The 18,166-nt window shown below is 41.9% G+C and overlaps 1 protein-coding gene across 1 annotated transcript; it reads left to right on the top strand.

The window, feature by feature from the left end:
- The first annotated feature begins 928 nt into the window (after positions 1-928).
- LOC116718837 (uncharacterized) lies at positions 929-16,899 on the top strand. Its single transcript, XM_032561082.1, has 13 exons — positions 929-1,100; positions 1,967-2,163; positions 8,301-8,438; positions 8,540-8,651; positions 8,737-8,923; positions 9,454-9,595; positions 10,756-10,911; positions 11,944-11,999; positions 13,184-13,359; positions 13,442-13,842; positions 13,913-14,009; positions 15,262-15,493; positions 15,568-16,899. The coding sequence occupies exons 1-13, from the start codon at positions 978-980 to the stop codon at positions 15,762-15,764; spliced, it is 2,214 nt and encodes a 737-aa protein (XP_032416973.1). The 5' UTR covers positions 929-977; the 3' UTR covers positions 15,765-16,899.
- Positions 16,900-18,166: the final 1,267 nt, after the last annotated feature.

Below are 18,166 nucleotides of genomic sequence, written 5' to 3'. Positions count from 1 at the left end.
AGTGCTGGACTAAAAGTTTCTTCTAGTTGAACCTATTTGTCACATTTTTTCAAGAAATTTTATTAGCGGACAAAAGTACTGAAAATACAAACAAAAAACAGGTTTCAAACAATCAGTTATCAATCAAGTTTACTTCTATAGCACATTTCAGCAACAAGGCAGTTCAAAGTGCTTTAAATCATAAAAACACAAAAATAAAATGTTATAAACAATCACAGTCACCAATTAAGAAAACCAGAAAACAAAAATTACATTTTGTCAAGTGACATCATCAGGATCATCAATACAGATCAAATAAGTTGATGGATATTCCATTTATTATGGTTCAAATGCAAAGTTAAACAGGTGGAATTTAGCCTTGACTTAAAGGAACTCAGGGTTTCCGCAGTTTTGCAGTTTTCTGGAAGTTTGTTCCAGATCTATGGTGTATAGAAACTGAAAGCTGTTTCTTTATGTTTATTTCACTGATCACACTCTGGCCTGATTACTGCCGGATCTATAGAGTCAATAAATAAATGAAACAGAACCAGCCTGACAACATGAAGTAGGCTAAAAGTTTTCAAACAGCAGCACAGCATGCCCTAAGCCATGGTGAATGTTCCAGTTTGTGACCTTAACATTAAACTTTGTTGGTCCAGAACACACTAGTAAGGCTCCATCTGAGTGGCCTAGTCAAAGTCTGGGCATTGAAATTCTCCCAAATGACTTTAAACAGGTGTGAATCATGAAAGAAAGCAGAAAAGAGTGAATATTTTTCCCATGGACCTGCAGAGTGAAACTTTAGGCTCAGTTAATTACATCTCCCAGCTGTAAAATGTTTTGTCACGTCAGTGACACTTCAAAGGTTTGAAGTGAGCTCAGATCCAGTCAGACCTGTTGGATGAACTCGGAGGGAACCGCCTCCTGCCTCCTGCGTCTGCGGCGCTGAAAGTCTCGGGCTGGGCTCTGGCACCAACAGATCCGACCGGAGAGGCATCATGGAGGCAGGAGCAACTGCGCTGCTGCTGGTGGCCCTGCTGGGGATGAGCACAGCGAGCAGCTTTTATGGAGACAGCATCAGCCTGGCGCCGCTGCAGAGCAACGCAGATGGGACTTACAAGGTACAGAACATCACTAAACACAGAGCTGGTTCAGATTCTGAATGTTCTATCAAACTGAAGGCAGGAATAAATCCTGAAGCTTCATTAGCCAGGACTAAAACAAATCATAAAAAATTTAGTGTCACAATTGAAGTTTGAGTTTGTTGGAGATACTACATTCTGTTTCCTAACCCGAGAAACGAAACGGCCACGTCAGGTAAAGAAACGGAAATAAACAAAGGGAGTGATTTTTGGCAAGCTGAACACCTGCGTGTCACCCATACCTGCTGTCAAAGCATCTAATGACTTATGTCAAGAAAATGTCTTTGAATCTTATTCAACCTGTCGAGATAAAACCTAAACTGAAGAAAAACTACTACTGAAGTTACTTCCAGGTCAAATAATTTGTCTTTTACAACCTCTGATGTAAATCTAAAGTAAATATTATGATTGTAGTCGTGATCAAACTCCGGTTTCTCTTCACTTTCATTCTGATAATCTTTTACACTTATCAGTTTTCTGAAGGTTTTCCAAACATTTTCTCTGGACTTGTTGTTTCTTCATTCACTTTCAGTTCCTAAACCTCATTGTTCCTCAGCTGAACCCGTTTAGTCTGACCTATTTTGACTGATGATGCTTAAAAAGGGCAAACCCGGAAAAGACCTGAGCCAGGACCCAGAAAATAAATCACATTTTCTGGATGTCTGACATTTTCATATTTTCATAGATTTATCTGAATAGACTGGTAACAAACAACCTAAATATCTAATTTATTGGGATAAAACTGAGTGAAAATGCAACAAAAGTCCTAAGAAAGAAATCTGGAGACGAGTTTCAAGTTTTCCAGAAACACCTGGATGTTTAGTTTATGTTTTCAAACCCTGCAGGTGACTTTCTACCACCGACAAAACGGCAGAAACAGCTGTCAGAACCAGTCCACTCTGCTCTGTGATGGTGGGGTGTGTACGGACCTGGACCGGTCAGCTGTGGTCCAAACGGACCAGGACTCTTTGGGCAGATGGTGCCAGGTTGAAGAACACACAACAGCAACCTTCCAGCCCAATGGGACGAGTTTCATCCTGAGGTGAGTCAAGATCTCACCAACCAGAACCAGAACTGGCCAACCAGAACCGGGACTGACCAACCAGAACCAGGACTGACCAACTGGAAAAAAACTGACCGACCAGAACCAGGACTGACCAACCAGAACCAGGACTGACAAACTGGAACAAAAACTGACCAACCAGAACCAGGACTGACTGACCAGAACCAGAACTGACCAGCCAAAACTAGGACTGACCAACTGGAACAAAAACTGACCGACCAGAACCAGGACTGACCAACCAGAACCAGGACTGACCGACCAGAACCAGGACTGACCAACTGGAACAAAAACTGACCAACCAGAACCAGGACTGACCGACCAGAACCAGGACTGACCAACTGGAACAAAAACTGACCAACCAGAACCAGGACTGACCGACCAGAACCAGGACTGACCAACTGGAACAAAAACTGACCAACCAGAACCAGGACTGACCGACCAGAACCAGGACTGACCAACTGGAACAAAAACTGACCAACCAGAACCAGGACTGGCCAGTTCTCTGATCCAGGTTTATAGTCTTCGGTGTTCTGCATGTTTCGGTTTCCTGCAGAAATCGGTGACAGCAGGTTAGCCGACATACCGGCTGTTGCCCAGGGCACCAACTGCTGAGGGGCGGCTGCTGCAGTGACTTAAAAATAAAATACAATAAACAAAATGAAATAAAAAAGACAGTAGAAATGCACAGCCTGACTATTTTGTATGCTCTGCATTGAAAGTGAAAATTCAGAAAATATAATTGGCTGATCCAACATCAGTAGATAAATAAATGTTTAAATGAATTAAAGTGTCTATAATATATTTTTAATCCACATCAGATTTATTATTATTTACATTTTACAGCTTCTTGATGTCCCAAAAGACAGGTTTATAATCTTATCTGTTAATTCTGCTGCTTTCATAACTGAATATGAGTTTCTGATGACATTTAGTTTCTTTTATTTGCTCTTTTTTCATAGCTACGAAACAAAATGGGAAAACTGGAAACACTGGGAACTTTAAACAACTTCTTTGTTACCTTAAATATTTTTACAAAATAATCTGTCACATTAATAACAGAATAGAATAACAAAACTTTGAATAAGATATAGATATGCAGTGAACCCTCGCTATAACGAGGTTCACCTTTCATGGTCTCGCTGCTTCGTAGATTTTTTGTGTAGTTTTTTTTCACAGTGCATTATGTTCTGCGTCCTGATTGGCTAAACAGTCTCCGCACTTCTTCTCTACCTGTGTGCCAATAACGTTACGTTATTTAAATATACAGCTTGGCAAATTTTGGCAAATATTTTTGCCCAGAAGAAAAAAGAGCGACAACAACTACCGATAACGACGTTCTTCTCTCGAAAAAACTCACCTGCACCTCAGGAGAAAAAGCCACCAGAGAGCGGAGTCAGGCCGCAGCGTCTCAGTCAGAGGATCAGTGAAACACGAGTCACAATTTGTCCTACTGTTCTTCGTATTGATGATTAAAATGATTATTTTACTGTAATTATTTGTAAGAAAGCGTTATATTTGTTTAAAAAATGCTTAGGCCTGAAAACAAGCTTTATTCTTTGGTTTCAATGTAGAGTATTTAATAATGCTGTATAATAATTGTAAAAAAATAAAGGTAACTACTTCACAGATTTCGCCGATCAAGGGTTCTTTTTGGAACCCAACCCCCGCGAAAAATGAGGGTTCACTGTATATAAATATCAGGAAATTAACTGAAGTGTTGGAGTGTGCCTTTATTGCTGGCGAAGAACAGAATTTGTTTCAGAACTTTGCTGGTAGTTTGAGTTCATTAGATGTAGAAAATGTTGCAACTTTGCTCTAGGTTAATGTAGAGTCTGATTTTCTTAGCCAAACTCAATCAAAATAAAGTTGCCTGATAATCGTGGTGCAGCTGCAGTAGCTGCTGTGTGAAATGTTGGGGTCCAGATGAGGTCCAGTCTTTTTTTTAACATCCATCCATCCATCCATCCATCCCGACCCCATCCACTTATCCGGTGTCGGGCCGTGGGGGTAGCAGCTTCAGAAGGGAGGCCCAGACTTCCCTCCCCAGCCACTTGTTCCAGCTCCTCCGGGGGAATCCCAAGGCGTTCCCAGGCCAGCCAAGAGACATCGTCCCTCCAGCGTGTCCTGGGTTTTCCCCTCCTCCTGGTGGGACATGAACTCCTCACCAGGGAGGCGTCCAGGAGGCCTCCTGACCAGACGCCTGAGCCTCCTCAACTGGCTCCTCTCGACGTGAAGAAGAAGAAGAAGAAGAAGAAGAGTTACTTTATTCATCCCAGCAGGGAAATTATTTCGCAGTTACAGCAAGAATTTTTTTTTTTATACACAGATTAACACACACACGACAGTAGCTGCGTCTGCAGGCAGCCAGCTGAGCCGGCGCCATTTTTGAAGGAGGACATGCGGCAAAGGTCGTCGGGACCGGGAGTCAAACCCGCGACGTTCGCAGGTCTAAGGCCTCCAAATGTGGGGCGTGCTAACCCCCTGCGCCACCACAGCACGCCCCAAAGAAAGAAACATTCAGGAGCAGTGGTTCTACTCTGAGTCCCTCCCGGATGACTGAGCTTCTCACCCTATCTCTAAGGTTCAACTATCCGACGGACCCTCCTCTCCAGGACCCCTGAATAGACCTTGCCAGGGAGGCTTAAGAGTGTGACCCAGCTATAATTGGAGCACACCCTCCGCTCCCCCTTTTTGAACAGGGGGACCACCAGATAACCTCAATTTCCCTATGGGATTAATAAAGTTTAACCTAACCTAACCTAACCACCCCAGTCTGCCAATCCAGGGGAACTGCCCCCGATGTCCATGCAATATTGCAGAGCCGCATCAGCCAACACAATCCTACAACATCCAGAGCCTTAAGGAACCGTTTCACCCGCCGGTACCCATCAGCTGCTTCTGGAGTCCCATAGGCCATAAAGGCCCAATAGGACTCCTTCTTCAGCCTGACGGCATCCCTCACCGAAGGTGTCCACCAACAGGTTCGAGGGTTGCCGCCCCGGCAGGCACCGACAACCTTGCGGCCACAGCTCCGACAAGCTGCCTCGACAATCGAGGCGCGGAACACGGTCCACTCAGACTCCATGTTCCCCATTTCCCCAAGAATGTGTTCAAAGTTCTGCTGGAGATGGGAGTTAAAGCTCTGTCTCACAGGGAATTTCCGCCAGACGTTCCCAGCAGACCCTCACAGCACGTTTGGGCCGCCAGGTCTGACCTATTTCCTCCCCCACCACCGGAGCCAGCTCATAACCCGGTAGTGGTCAGTGGACAGCGCCGCACCTCTCTTCACCCGAGTGTCCAAGACAGGCTACCCTCTCGTTCACCAGGGTAAACCCCAACGTACAGGAGCTGAGATGGGGAGCAACAAGTATGCCCACTCCTGCCCGACGTCTCTCACCTTGGGCAGCTCCAGAGTGGAAGTATGTCCAGCCCCTCTCAAGGAGACTGGTTCCAGAACCAGAGCCATGCGTCGAGGTGAGACCGACTATTTCTAGCCAGAACCTCTCGACCTCACGCACTAGCTCCAGCTCCTTCCCCACCAGAGAGGTGACATTCCACGTCCCAAGAGCTTCTGCAACCGAGGATCGGACCGCCAGGGTCCCCTCCCTCGGCCGCCACCCATCACACACTGCACCCGACCCCTTTGGCCCCTCTCACGGGTGGTGGGCCCATGGGAGGATGGGCCCATGTTTCCTCTTCGGGCTGAGCCCAGCCGGGCTCCATGGGTAAAAGCCCGGCCACCAGGCGCTCGCCATCGTGCCCCCCCTCCAGGCCTGGCTCCAGAGTGGGGCCCCGGTGACCTGCGTCCGGGCGAGGGAACGCCAAGTCCAATGTTTTTTCTCATCATTGGGGTCTTCGGGCTGCGCTTTGTCTGGTCCCTCACCTAGGACCTGTCTGCCTTGGGTGACCCTACCAGGGGCATGAAGCCCCAGACAGCATAGCTCCTAGGATCATTGGGGCCCTCAAACCCTCCACCACGATAAGGTGGCAGAACAAGGAGAGGCTTTTATTAACATAAGACTTTTATTTTCTGTAAACTGTTTGCAGCGTGGGCAGCGTTCAGATTGCAGGAGGAATGCAAATTTATTTATAAGGCGTCATTAATACACAATGCAATCCTGATAATAACCAAAACATTTACAATTCTGCTTCAAAAATAACTTAATATCGAGAGAAAATGTAAATCTGAATTGGGGAGATGGAGAATATTTCTGCTAAGCTCTCAATGCAACCAGTTATGAAATTAAAATAAATGTTAAATACTTAATACAGGACATCTTAAAGGCCGAGTTGGAAGAGTTTTCTCTCTACATCCAAACTGTATCCTATAATCTGAGTGAGTTTGATTACATTCAGTTTTATTCCAGATTCTGGTTAATCTGATATGATCATCGTTAGGAAACATCAGGTCCAGTTTATTATTCAAATCGGTTTCATTCTGTTGCATCAAGCTGCTGATTTAGCAGCAATCCCTCATCCTGAGGATGCATGTGGCGGCAGTGGAAAGGTAAACTCCTCATTAACAAGAAGAAACCTCCAGCAGAACCAGAACCAGGCTCAGCAGAGCGTCCATCTTCTTTGACCCACTGGAGGTTTAAGAAAAGAGAGACGAAAACACGAAGAAGCCCTGATCCAGGAGTACTTTCTATTTCGAAGAAAGCAAAGAGTTTAAAGTTGCCACTCCCTGAGAGATGCGGTGGATTGTTACCCCTCTCCGAGTTTCCATTCAACTCTGAGTCACATCAACACCTGAATGTCTTTGTCTGGCTGACAGCTTTGGCAGAACAAAGGCAGAGAATAATAATAGCTGATGCTTCCTCATATTTATGATTTACCAGAAAGCTTGCAGGTCATGCAAATCTTTCTTTTGAAAACTTCTGCGGAACATTTTGTTCTCAGAAGACTAAGTTATTATTACTGGTATTAGTAGGAGATGGTTTACATTATTAGTATAATGTAAATTATTACGTTCAGCTTGACCATACATTAAACTGTTCAAGTTAAAGAACATTTTCCTGCTACGTATTAAGGCCAAAAGAGATTTTCTTTTTAAGTTGTGGTGATAAAGTTGTTAAAATGTATTAAAAGATTCAGTGTTTAACTTCAGAAGAAGCTTAACATTCCTCTTTTAATGTTTTATTTTTCACGTTATCATAAAGGTACTATTTCATTTTCCTAATATTGTGACTTTATTCTGGTAATATTATAAATTTATTCTTATATCATCACAACTTAGCTCTCATATTATTTTGCTTTATTCTCATAATTATTTATTTTTTTCTTAGTCTAATTCTCCATCATTTTACTTAAACTCCAGGTTAATATAAAAATATGTATAAGACAGTAGAAATTAAATAGGATAGAAATATCCTTTACTTTTTAACTGAGCAGCAAAGTAACAGGCAGATGGAAGGATGTGAATTTATTCAACGGTATAAATATGAAAACAGAAAAATAGGAATAAGAGACTGTATGGGCAAATTTACAAGATTAGAAAACAAAGCTGTGTAGTTATTTCAAAGGCAGCATACACTGCTTAAAATAATTATGTCACTAAGTAGAGGAATTAAAACATATGTGATATGTTAATGTAGATGGTGCATAAAAACCACAGAATATTTGCAATAATTTAAATTTGAATGACTTGAGTTTTTTGAGTGCAGTGATGTTCTGACAGCTGCTGAGGGGGAAGGATCTGTGATAACGCTTCTTTGTGCACTGAGGATGCTGCAGTCAGTGCATGTAAATGTGTCTAATATGCAATAATCAAAACTACTAAAAATCATAATAATACAATCAATGTTTTAGTAACTTTAGGGAATTGACTTTATGCAAATAAACAGAAAATATTGATGTGTTTTATATGATATATTAAATAAATAATCTCATTTCATGTAATGCAACCTTTTTTAGCCCAATATACATAATACACAAACAATAATGTTTGTCTCCATGTTGGCCACCAGGGGGCAGTAGTAACGTGACTATCTGTGACTGGAGCAGAAAATTGGGATTTTTCCAGGTTTTATTTGGAGAAATGAAAACGTTAAAAATATACAGTATATCTAAAACGATGAACGATGATGATGTTTTCACATCCTGGCTTTGACTCTCAGAGACTCCGGCTGCTGCTGGGACAATAATCTGGAGCACAAATCCAACTGGGAGAGCCACGCACAGCTGGACCTGGGAGTCAGATCAGACTCCTACAGCATCAACAACTGTCCCAGCACCGCAACGGTGGCTTCCTTACGGTACCGGAAACCGTCTGTGTTCATCTAACACGACTTGTTAGTGAAATATGACATAAAAGTACAGATTTTGACCTGATGGGAAAATGAAAATGTTCCTGCAGGGTTTCTCAGAACTGCTTCACCCATCTCCGCCTTCTGGCTCATGATCCAGAAGATGACGCGGTGAGATGCCGCTTCGCTTCAGGCGCCCCAGCAAACTTCACTCTGGATGAGGTAACCTGGCCCTTTCCACGGCATTTTATACATATAAAGAGTTTTACAGATAGAACCATCAGATGATTATAGGTGTCATTTTCAGAGTACCTGTACGCTGAGAGGCTCAGGTGAGCTCCAACTTGGCCAGCACGTCTTTGAACTGACGGTGGAGGATTTCTCCACCAAAAACGTGACGCTGACTTACGCAGACGGAAGTACGGCGACCCGGGAGGCCTCCAGCAGCAGCCAGCCTCCGCTCTGCACGCTGACGCTGCAGTTCGTGGTGGACGGTGAGGTTTCCTCTCATCAATTCACCCGCTGGACAAATGTCTCCGTTTCATTTAGCCAAATAAACCATTTAAAAAGGCTGTGAAAAAAATGACACATCACTGATTTCTCACAAATATTCCAGAGTTTTTTTTGTTTTCATATCTCAAAATGCATTATTAAATGTATTTATGAATTATCTAGTGATTAAAGACAATTCATTTGAACATAAAATAAAATAAATACATACACTTTGCTGAATAAAGTCTCTGGTTATATTAAATATAAATTATTATAATTATACTATATTATATTATCTTTTTATTTATTTATAAATATTTCTAAATAAATAAAAGAAAAATTTTATACGAAAGGCTTTAAGCTGAATAAAAATGACAGCAGAAGAAACTGGAGAAGGCGATATAATCGTATTTGATCTAAATCATTTCTTACATTTATAACATCAAACAGCTCAATGGTTTTTGAAATTAGCTTTCTAGTTTTTGACTCAATTATCATTTTGGATTAAATCTTTTCTGTGTTTTTGATTCAGTCCTTCCTCCGATATCGAGCTGCGTGGTCGGTGACCTCCTGCCCATGTTCCTGTCCCGGACGCCGTCGCACGGAGACGTTCTCCACGCCAGCGTGGGTCAGACGCTGCAGCTCTACGCCGAGGCCCAGGCTCAGAACGCGCCGTACGGACGCCGCTTCCGGCAACATTCCTGCATGCTGCTACACACCTGTCCTGCTCTGCATGCTGTTACTCACCTGTCCTGCTCTACATGCTGCTACACACCTGTCCTGCTCTACATGCTGCTACTCACCTGTCCTGCTCTCCATGCTGTTACTCACCTGTCCTGCTCTACATGCTGTTACTCACCTGTCCTGCTCTCCATGCTGTTACTCACCTGTCCTGCTCTCCATGCTGCTACACACCTGTCCTGCTCTACATGCTGCTACTCACCTGTCCTGCTCTACATGCTGTTACTCACCTGTCCTGCTCTCCATGCTGCTACACACCTGTCCTGCTCTACATGCTGCTACTCACCTGTCCTGCTCTACATGCTGTTACTCACCTGTCCTGCTCTACATGCTGTTACTCACCTGTCCTGCTCTACATGCTGCTACTCACCTGTCCTGCTCTCCATGCTGCTACACACCTGTCCTGCTCTCCATGCTGCTACACACCTGTCCTGCTCTCCATGCTGCTACACACCTGTCCTGCTCTCCATGCTGCTACACACCTGTCCTGCTCTCCATGCTGTTACTCACCTGTCCTGCTCTACTTGCTGTTACACACCTGTCCTGCTCTGCATGCTGTTACTCACCTGTCCTGCTTTGCATGCTGTTACTCACCTGTCCTGCTCTGCATGCTGTTACTCACCTGTCCTGCTCTGCATGCTGTTACTCACCTGTCCTGCTTTGCATGCTGTTACTCACCTGTCCTGCTCTGCATGCTGTTACTCACCTGTCCTGCTCTACATGCTGTTACACACCTGTCCTGCTCTGCATGCTGTTACTCACCTGTCCTGCTCTGCATGCTGTTACTCACCTGTCCTGCTTTGCATGCTGTTACTCACCTGTCCTGCTCTGCATGCTGTTACTCACCTGTCCTGCTCTACATGCTGTTACACACCTGTCCTGCTCTGCATGCTGTTACTCACCTGTCCTGCTCTGCATGCTGTTACTCACCTGTCCTGCTCTGCATGCTGTTACTCACCTGTCCTGCTCTGCATGCTGTTACACACCTGTCCTGCTCTGCATGCTGTTACTCACCTGTCCTGCTCTGCATGCTGTTACACACCTGTCCTGCTCTGCATGCTGTTACTCACCTGTCCTGTTTACTCCTCTGAAGGATTCAGGACTTCCAGGTCAGCGGCCCCCAAAACGTGACCAAGGAGTTCAGAAGCGGGTCGGACGGGAAAGCAGAGATCACTCTGAGATGGACCCCGAAGGAAAGCGACGCCAACAAACTCGTCCCGATTTGTTTCACCGCAGAGACGGCAATAACGTGAGTAATTTCATTCCACAGAAACGTCCTGGTTTTCTCTTCAGCTGCTGTTCAACACAGAAAACGACGTTTAGGATGAGAGTTTTATCATTTTTAATTCAGTTTTAATCTAATTAGTTCCTTAAACACCTTTGGATATGCATAAAAATCACAGTTAACACTAATTAATAGTGAATATTTTGTAAAAGATTATAATTTTTCTAACTGCGTGTTCGGACCATTATAGATAGAAAAAAAGGAGGAATAAAAAACTTGAGATTTCTGAAAATTTTTCATTTTTCAAACTCAGAAATTGTAATTTTTTTAGAAAATCTGAGAGTTTTTCATGGAAATGTTTGCCTTTTCAAATTCAGAAATTTCCTAGAAGTTTTATACAAAATGTTTGAAATTAATCTCAAAATTAAAATTTTTTTGACAAAGATTTACTCCTTTTTTCCATCTGCATTGGCTCTAATACGTCATTGTTGAAAACATTAAAGTATAATTCAATATGCTGCTGTACTGAGCAGTAAACTGTAAAATAATTAAACACTCATGTCTATTGTGGAAATGATGCAAATACTGGACAGCAGACAAATTAATGTTAGAGAATAAATTAGGGTCAATAAGATGTGAAATTGTAACCAAAAGGTTTGGTGCCAAATTTTCAAAATATAATTTCCAAATATAAATAAATAAAGCATTAAATTAAAAACAGAGAGCAGGAGCTTGAACTGATATTTAAATGGTAAAATTTGACTGTGTCTAAAAAGTAAATTTGATTCAGTGACTGGATTTAGGCTGATCAGTGTTGGCCGTTTGCAGCCGAGTCATAATGTTTTATAAAACAAAAAGTGTCATAATTTTGATCAAAGTTGATCTGAAATCTGAGGAGCTGCTATAAAACAATGGCTGTAACGTTGGCATCTAAAAATGAAACAAACAAAAAGTCCAAACTCACCAAGCAGAATTCATTTTTTGCACGTTATTTAGATGTTATCTAATTTTACTGGGTTCATAACGACACCAACCTGTTTTGTTTTTATCCCACAGCCAATCAGAGATGAGATGTGTCATTGTTATGGTGAGCCGTTCCGCCGTCCTGCAAGGTTTGTTCCTAATAATAAAACATTGCACACACACGCCCACGCCTACACACACACACACACACACATGCCCACCCGTGCACACACACACACAACCCCACACACACGGGAGAAAGGCTAAAACATACACACATAAACTAGCAGGATAGCAGGGAGCCATCATATGATGATCTATCTATCTATCTATCTATCTATCTATCTATCTATCTATCTATCTATCTATCTATCTATCTATCTATCTATCTATCTATCTATCTATCTATCTATCTATCTATCTATGTATGAATGAAGTTCAGAGAGAGCACAAGCAGGAAGTGGTAAAGAGGTGAAAATCCGCCATGATGAACCAAATGTTCTCATAAACGTTTTTATTAAACGTTTATTCATCACATCTCTTCTGTCATCCTTATTTTACCTTCTGCTTAAACGTTTTGCTGCAAAGTTTTACACTGTTATTATTTTGACAATGAATTTGTGTAAAACACATATTTAGCTGCGCTAACAGTGTTAGCACCAATGTGGTGAGTTGAGAGAGCAGAACGCAAAGAAAATATGATATAATCAATATTCCAATGATGCAGGAGATCATCTAGTATTTAAAAATGTCCAAACACTTTATCTTAAATTAAAGTGAACTTGATCAGTGACATGTTGCTGCATCAGAGGTGCACAGAGCAGCGTTACCACAGATCCTTCCTCCCAGCAGTTGTTTCCATTCCTGCATCCAGTTTGTACACTTCATCTAATAAATACTCAATGTTCAATGTTTCTGCTGCAAAACACAAACAGCTCAGAGTTCTGTCTACGTTCCACCAGAACTCTTGTGTTGTTGTTTGGAGAGCATTTCTAAGTGTAATGGAAAAATAATGCAAGAACACATTCTAAAGATTAATACAATTTAAATTCTAGTGAACATTTAACACTGGAATTGAAAAACATTTAAACAAAACAACAGAAACAACAAATAAAATGAATTATGAAGGCTCTGGAAACAGAACGGTCCTTCAATGAAAGGAATCAGTTGAGACCAAAGCACCAAACTGAAGACTTTCATCATCTAGTTTTTGGTAGAACGAGAAACACAATAAATCATGCAAACGGAAAATATTGAGCTTATTTTAATTTATCATGTGATTAATTGCTTATGGTGACATTCCTAATAATTATATTATTCCTGTGATTTCCAGGCAGAGCCTCTGTTACCTGCTTGCCCAACAAGATGACGGTGGCCTTGGAGAAAGCCTCCATGCCAGACATCAGTGAGGAGTTTCTGTCACTCAGAGACCCGTCGTGCACGCTCACCAGCAACGGCACCCACATCCTGGGAACCATGTCCTTCACCACCTGTGGCACAAAGCTGGAGGTGTGGAATAAATCAGAACGACCTCGGCCCGACTCCTCTCTGCCGCTTCACTATTTCACTCTGATCTTTCACCTGAAAACAGGACAAAGGAGACTACATCGTCTTGAAGAACGAGATCCACTCCATCGTGCAGTCCAACGAGATCATCATCCGGAGGAACAACGTCAAGGTTGACTTCTACTGCGAGTTTCCCAAAACCATCAGCGTCTCCAACTTCTACAACCTCCACGATGCCGACTACATCTTCACCGAGTCCAGCTTTGGCAGCTTCGGCTACAGCTTTGAGATATTCCAGAACGGCAACTTCACCAGCAGGGTGCCGCCCGACGCCTACCCGGTGCAGGTCAAGATGCTGCAGATGATTTACATGGGCATCCAGGCCGTGTCGGAGCTGCCAAACGTCACCTTGTTTGTCGAGTCGTGCAAAGCAACTCCGGACAACAACCCTGACAACCCCATCTACTACAACCTCATCCAGAACGGGTGAGTCCTGCTGCTCAGAAACACTCGCTGAAGACGCTCAGAGAAACGTTTTTCATCTGTTGTCTTCCAGGTGTGTCAAAGACGAGACGTTTAAGATCCACCCGTCAAACCAGACAAACTTCAACTTTGAGATACAAGCCTTTAAATTCAACGGAGATTATGACCAGGTAGGAAAAACTAGAGCTTTCCAAACTTATACCATCTAGCCACTGGAATTTTGTTCTCCTTTATTAATCCATCCTCTTCATGGAAAACCCTCCATGATGAGGGAGCATCATGGGGGGTGATGAGGTCACGTGGTGAATGTCACTTCATTTTTGACACTGTGGCCAAGCAACTCAACCTTCATCTCACTGTCTACTACAATCCTATTTGACCCAAAGGTATTCCTGTCAAATTTAATCCATCCACGCTGTGATTAATCAGATAAACGTCTGAAAGCTGACGCCAACTTATCGTCCTCAAGAGATTCTACATGCTAGCTGGACATTCATCCCAAACAAGCTTACTGGAGTGGAAAGGATTAGTTAGTGAAGACAGTTCAAACGTCATAAAAACAACAGACAGTCATCAAAACCATCAAAACATGTCAAATATGTTGTTCTGAGTTCCAGTTATTATGAATCAGAGGCAACTCTAAACGGGCGGGTTTTTATTCTAGATTTCTGTTTTTCAGTTTTCTGGAAGTTTGATCCAGATTTGTGGTACATAGAAGCTGAATGCTGTTTCTCCATGTTTGGTTCTGGTTCTGGATACAGAACAGAACCAGAACCAGAAGACCTGAGCGGTCAGGAAGGTTGATAGCAGATCTTTAAGCCGTTCAGTGGTTTATAAACTGATAACAGTGTTTTAAAGTCTGTTCTCTGAGCTGCAGCAGGATGAGTTTCTCCAGATCTTACTGGGACTTCAGCCTTTTACTCCTGGAAATGTTCTTCAGGCGACAGAAGGCCGACTTTTTAACTGTCTTTATGTGTCTCTGAAGGTTCAGGTTTGAGTCTTTTACTACACCCAGGCGGATCCGTTCAGAGTCACCTGGTGACATCATAACGTAGAGCTTGTAGATACTGAATATGAGGGGTTGTCGGATTGAGCCTTGTGGTACTCCACATGTGACTTTTGCTCGTTCCTTTTGACACAAAGAGGTCTCTGTTCTTTAGGTAAGATTTGAACCAATTAAGTTATAAATAAAAAGCTTTTATTGTGAGGCATGTAGCTGCTGGAGATGTTTGGTTCTGATCCTATTAAACTATAAATGTAAACTATGAATCACATCAAGATATTTCTAGATCCTCCTGAGAGAGGCATCAGGGAGGACCAACAGGACAACCAAACGTCTTCCAGATCAAACACCAGAGGTCCTTTGGTCAACAGTAAAGGAAATCCTTGTTTTTGTTTCCCGTTCTTCACATTCCACCTCAGGTTTACATCATCTGCAACGTCATCCTGTGCGAGCCTGGGAATCCCTTTTCCCGATGTGCGCAGGGATGTCTGAGCGAGGCGCCCCGCCGGCGCAGACGAGGCCTGAGCATGGAGACCACAGGGCACTACATTACCCAGGGTCCTCTGCAAGTGGTTGGGCCGGCTGGTCCCAGTTCACATGCGGAGCACAAGAACATGGATGCAGCTCCGAAAAGTGACACGGCTCCTGAAGGTTAGAGTCCGAGCGACCCGACGGTCGGGTTTCCTGTTTGAGTAAAAACTGACCATTTTCCTGACATTCTCCAGGAGTTGTTCCAGAAACCAGATCGGACGGAGAAGCCTGGAGGCTCAGGGAGATGTTTTCCTCCAGCATCACCACGGTGGTGTTCGGCAGCGGCTTCGTCCTGTCGCTGGTTCTGCTGGCCGTGGTGGTCCGCTACTTCAGCAGGAAGAGGAAAGCTGAAGAGCTCAACTTTCTCATTGAAGACGAGTTTGAGAAATAAACGCGACGCCTCCCTGACAGCCTCTGGAAAACAGATGAATTAAAGGAGACAAACTAAACCATCTTTTTTTACCCAAACCACAGGTCTGAGATCGGTTTTGGTCAGAATCAGAACTCACTTATTTTCTTTTTTTCACCTGGTTTTACAAAAAACAGTGAAAAGTTTCAATCCAAACCACTTTTTAGAGCCAATGAACATATTTTGTTTCTAAGTACAGAAATATTACCCAGTAAGTTATCAGTAACTGGGTCATTACTATCCAAAAAGACAGTCGATGCAACAATCAGAAGTTTGTTTATTTCATGTTTTTTTCACTCAGCATTTAACATTTTATTCCTCACCAGGATAAAAAGGATTTAATTTTGCTTCTTGTCGTTTTTAGACCAGCCCAGAATTCATTTGTATCAAATAAAAACATGTTTTCTGATCAGATCCAGTTTATTTTAGCCAAACAATCAAACTGTATTTCAGCCATTATCCAAAATGGCCGATTAGCTCCAACTCAATCTAAACTCCAGATTTAAGCTGATCACTCAGATCTGTGAAGCCTCAGAACAAAAATAAAAGCTTGTTTTTTGAGACTATCAGGTTTCAGTAATGTGTCTCCTTTAATTCATGTTTCCTTTTCGTCATGCAGGCAGAATTATGATATGTTATCTAAATCTGATATAATAATTTGGGAGTTTTAATCAGTCAAATCAAACCTTATCTTGCTTTGCGAACAATATTTTAGAGGAACTTCTGAGCTAAAATGCTTCAGATTTCCAGGTCACGGTTTTCTTTTCAGCAGAAATGATCCAACAAGTCGACAGATGAGAAAGAATCAGCTGTTTTCAGATGCTGAGCGTGAGAAGAACCATCTGATCGGATCTTGGACCCGGTTCCACTTCACCTGCAGCAATGCTGCACCTGAAACACGTTGAGCTGGATGCCTTCATGCTACTGTCCTTTTCTCATAAACACCTCCAAAGGTTTTTATGTCCTGATTAGGGTTGTCTGGTTAGGGAAACTAAATTCAGCATTTTAAGGGAGTTCATGTTATTGAGACAAATATTAATATTTTTCCTACAGTAAAAGGAGAAGGGTGTTATGTATACATTCATTGGTTATGTAATAAAAAGCTTATGGGAGCCTGTGTGGAGTGTTTATCACTTATTTCATGTTTCTAATTCAGTTGAATTGTAATTCTGACAACATTGAGGCTTTCATGAGATTATTTGGACGTTTGGAGAGAGAAGGAATCCAACCTGATGATCTGAACAGATTCTACCGAGCGACTCAAAAAGTCTGAGCGACAATATCTGATCAGGTTTTGTTGAAATTGTCATCTTAAAATCTAAGTATTTTAAGATGACACACATTTATATTTGTAAGTGTGGATGTGGCTTCAGTGGAAGTATGATGAAAAGTACTGCCCAAAAATACTACATAAATCCAGTCCATTTACTTATGAAAAATCAAAAGCTGTTTTTAACTTTTTATTTTTCATTTACTAACAAAAAGATGTATGGGATTCCATCCGTGAAGCTAAACTATCACAAATGAACAGCAATAATTTGGTGTTAAAATTTCTGTCATAAAAGAAAAAAAATGGTGGTTAATTTTCACCATGTTGTTCATTCAAAATGTCAGTTTCAATCTAAATATGTAATTACTAAGCTAAATATTTAGATTAAAGGCTGTAAAGGATATTTAGCTTTAAATTAAACAGTTAGCTTAGAACTAAATATTCCTATTTCAAACTAAATAAATCAAATATTTAGTGTGTAAATAAAATTTGTAGATTGTTAGCAGAAGGTTTATCTTTCTAATTAAAACAATGAATAAATATTCTGGAAATATGAGTCCAAAAAATGAAGCTCCATTTTTTTCTGTTATGACAATAAATAACCTGAATTATTGCTGTTAATTGTCATCGCTGAAGCTCTTACATCGAGTTTCCTCCAGTGATTTCAAGCCTTACTGTTTCCCCCCTACAGGGTAACAGTAAGGCTGTCACCCTGCCTGCCTCCACCAAAAGCAGTTCGATAAGAAATAAGAGATTTAGTTAATCTTTCATGGGTGCAAACAAACAAACTCAAATCTGCAAACTAAACACATGCAACTTTCCTTACAAATGAAATGCGGCGCCATTAAACTGGAAATAAACAGGATTTCCTGCAGCATAAAATTTAGCCAAACAAGTTTAGTTATTTTTTAAATCAAATTCAGACGACCAACTCAGTCAAAGGTCTTATTTATTTGACCTACAAAAACTTCTGTTTTGAACTTATATTTTCTCTAAATGCCTAGAAGCAAAGGTGAGCCTTGTATTAAAAACTAAAACAAATTAATTGTTCTGTTTCCCTAAAATTCAGTTAAAACTAAAGAAACTCATGTATTCATGACAATCTGCAGCCACA

This window comes from Xiphophorus hellerii, chromosome 4, assembly GCF_003331165.1.
Source record: "Xiphophorus hellerii strain 12219 chromosome 4, Xiphophorus_hellerii-4.1, whole genome shotgun sequence".
NCBI classification, from domain to species: Eukaryota; Metazoa; Chordata; class Actinopteri; order Cyprinodontiformes; family Poeciliidae; genus Xiphophorus; species Xiphophorus hellerii.
This window is presented reverse-complemented; position numbering and strand designations above follow the sequence as displayed.

Excerpts from the sequence above, each read along its gene's own strand:
- LOC116718837 (XM_032561082.1), top strand. The coding sequence starts at position 978 with ATGGAGGCAGGAGCAACTGCGCTGCTGCTGGTGGCCCTGCTGGGGATG. Across the intron at positions 8,439-8,539 it reads GCAACGGTGGCTTCCTTACG|GGTTTCTCAGAACTGCTTCA; the intron begins GTACCGGAAACC and ends ATGTTCCTGCAG. Across the intron at positions 12,000-13,183 it reads CCGTTCCGCCGTCCTGCAAG|GCAGAGCCTCTGTTACCTGC; the intron begins GTTTGTTCCTAA and ends TGTGATTTCCAG.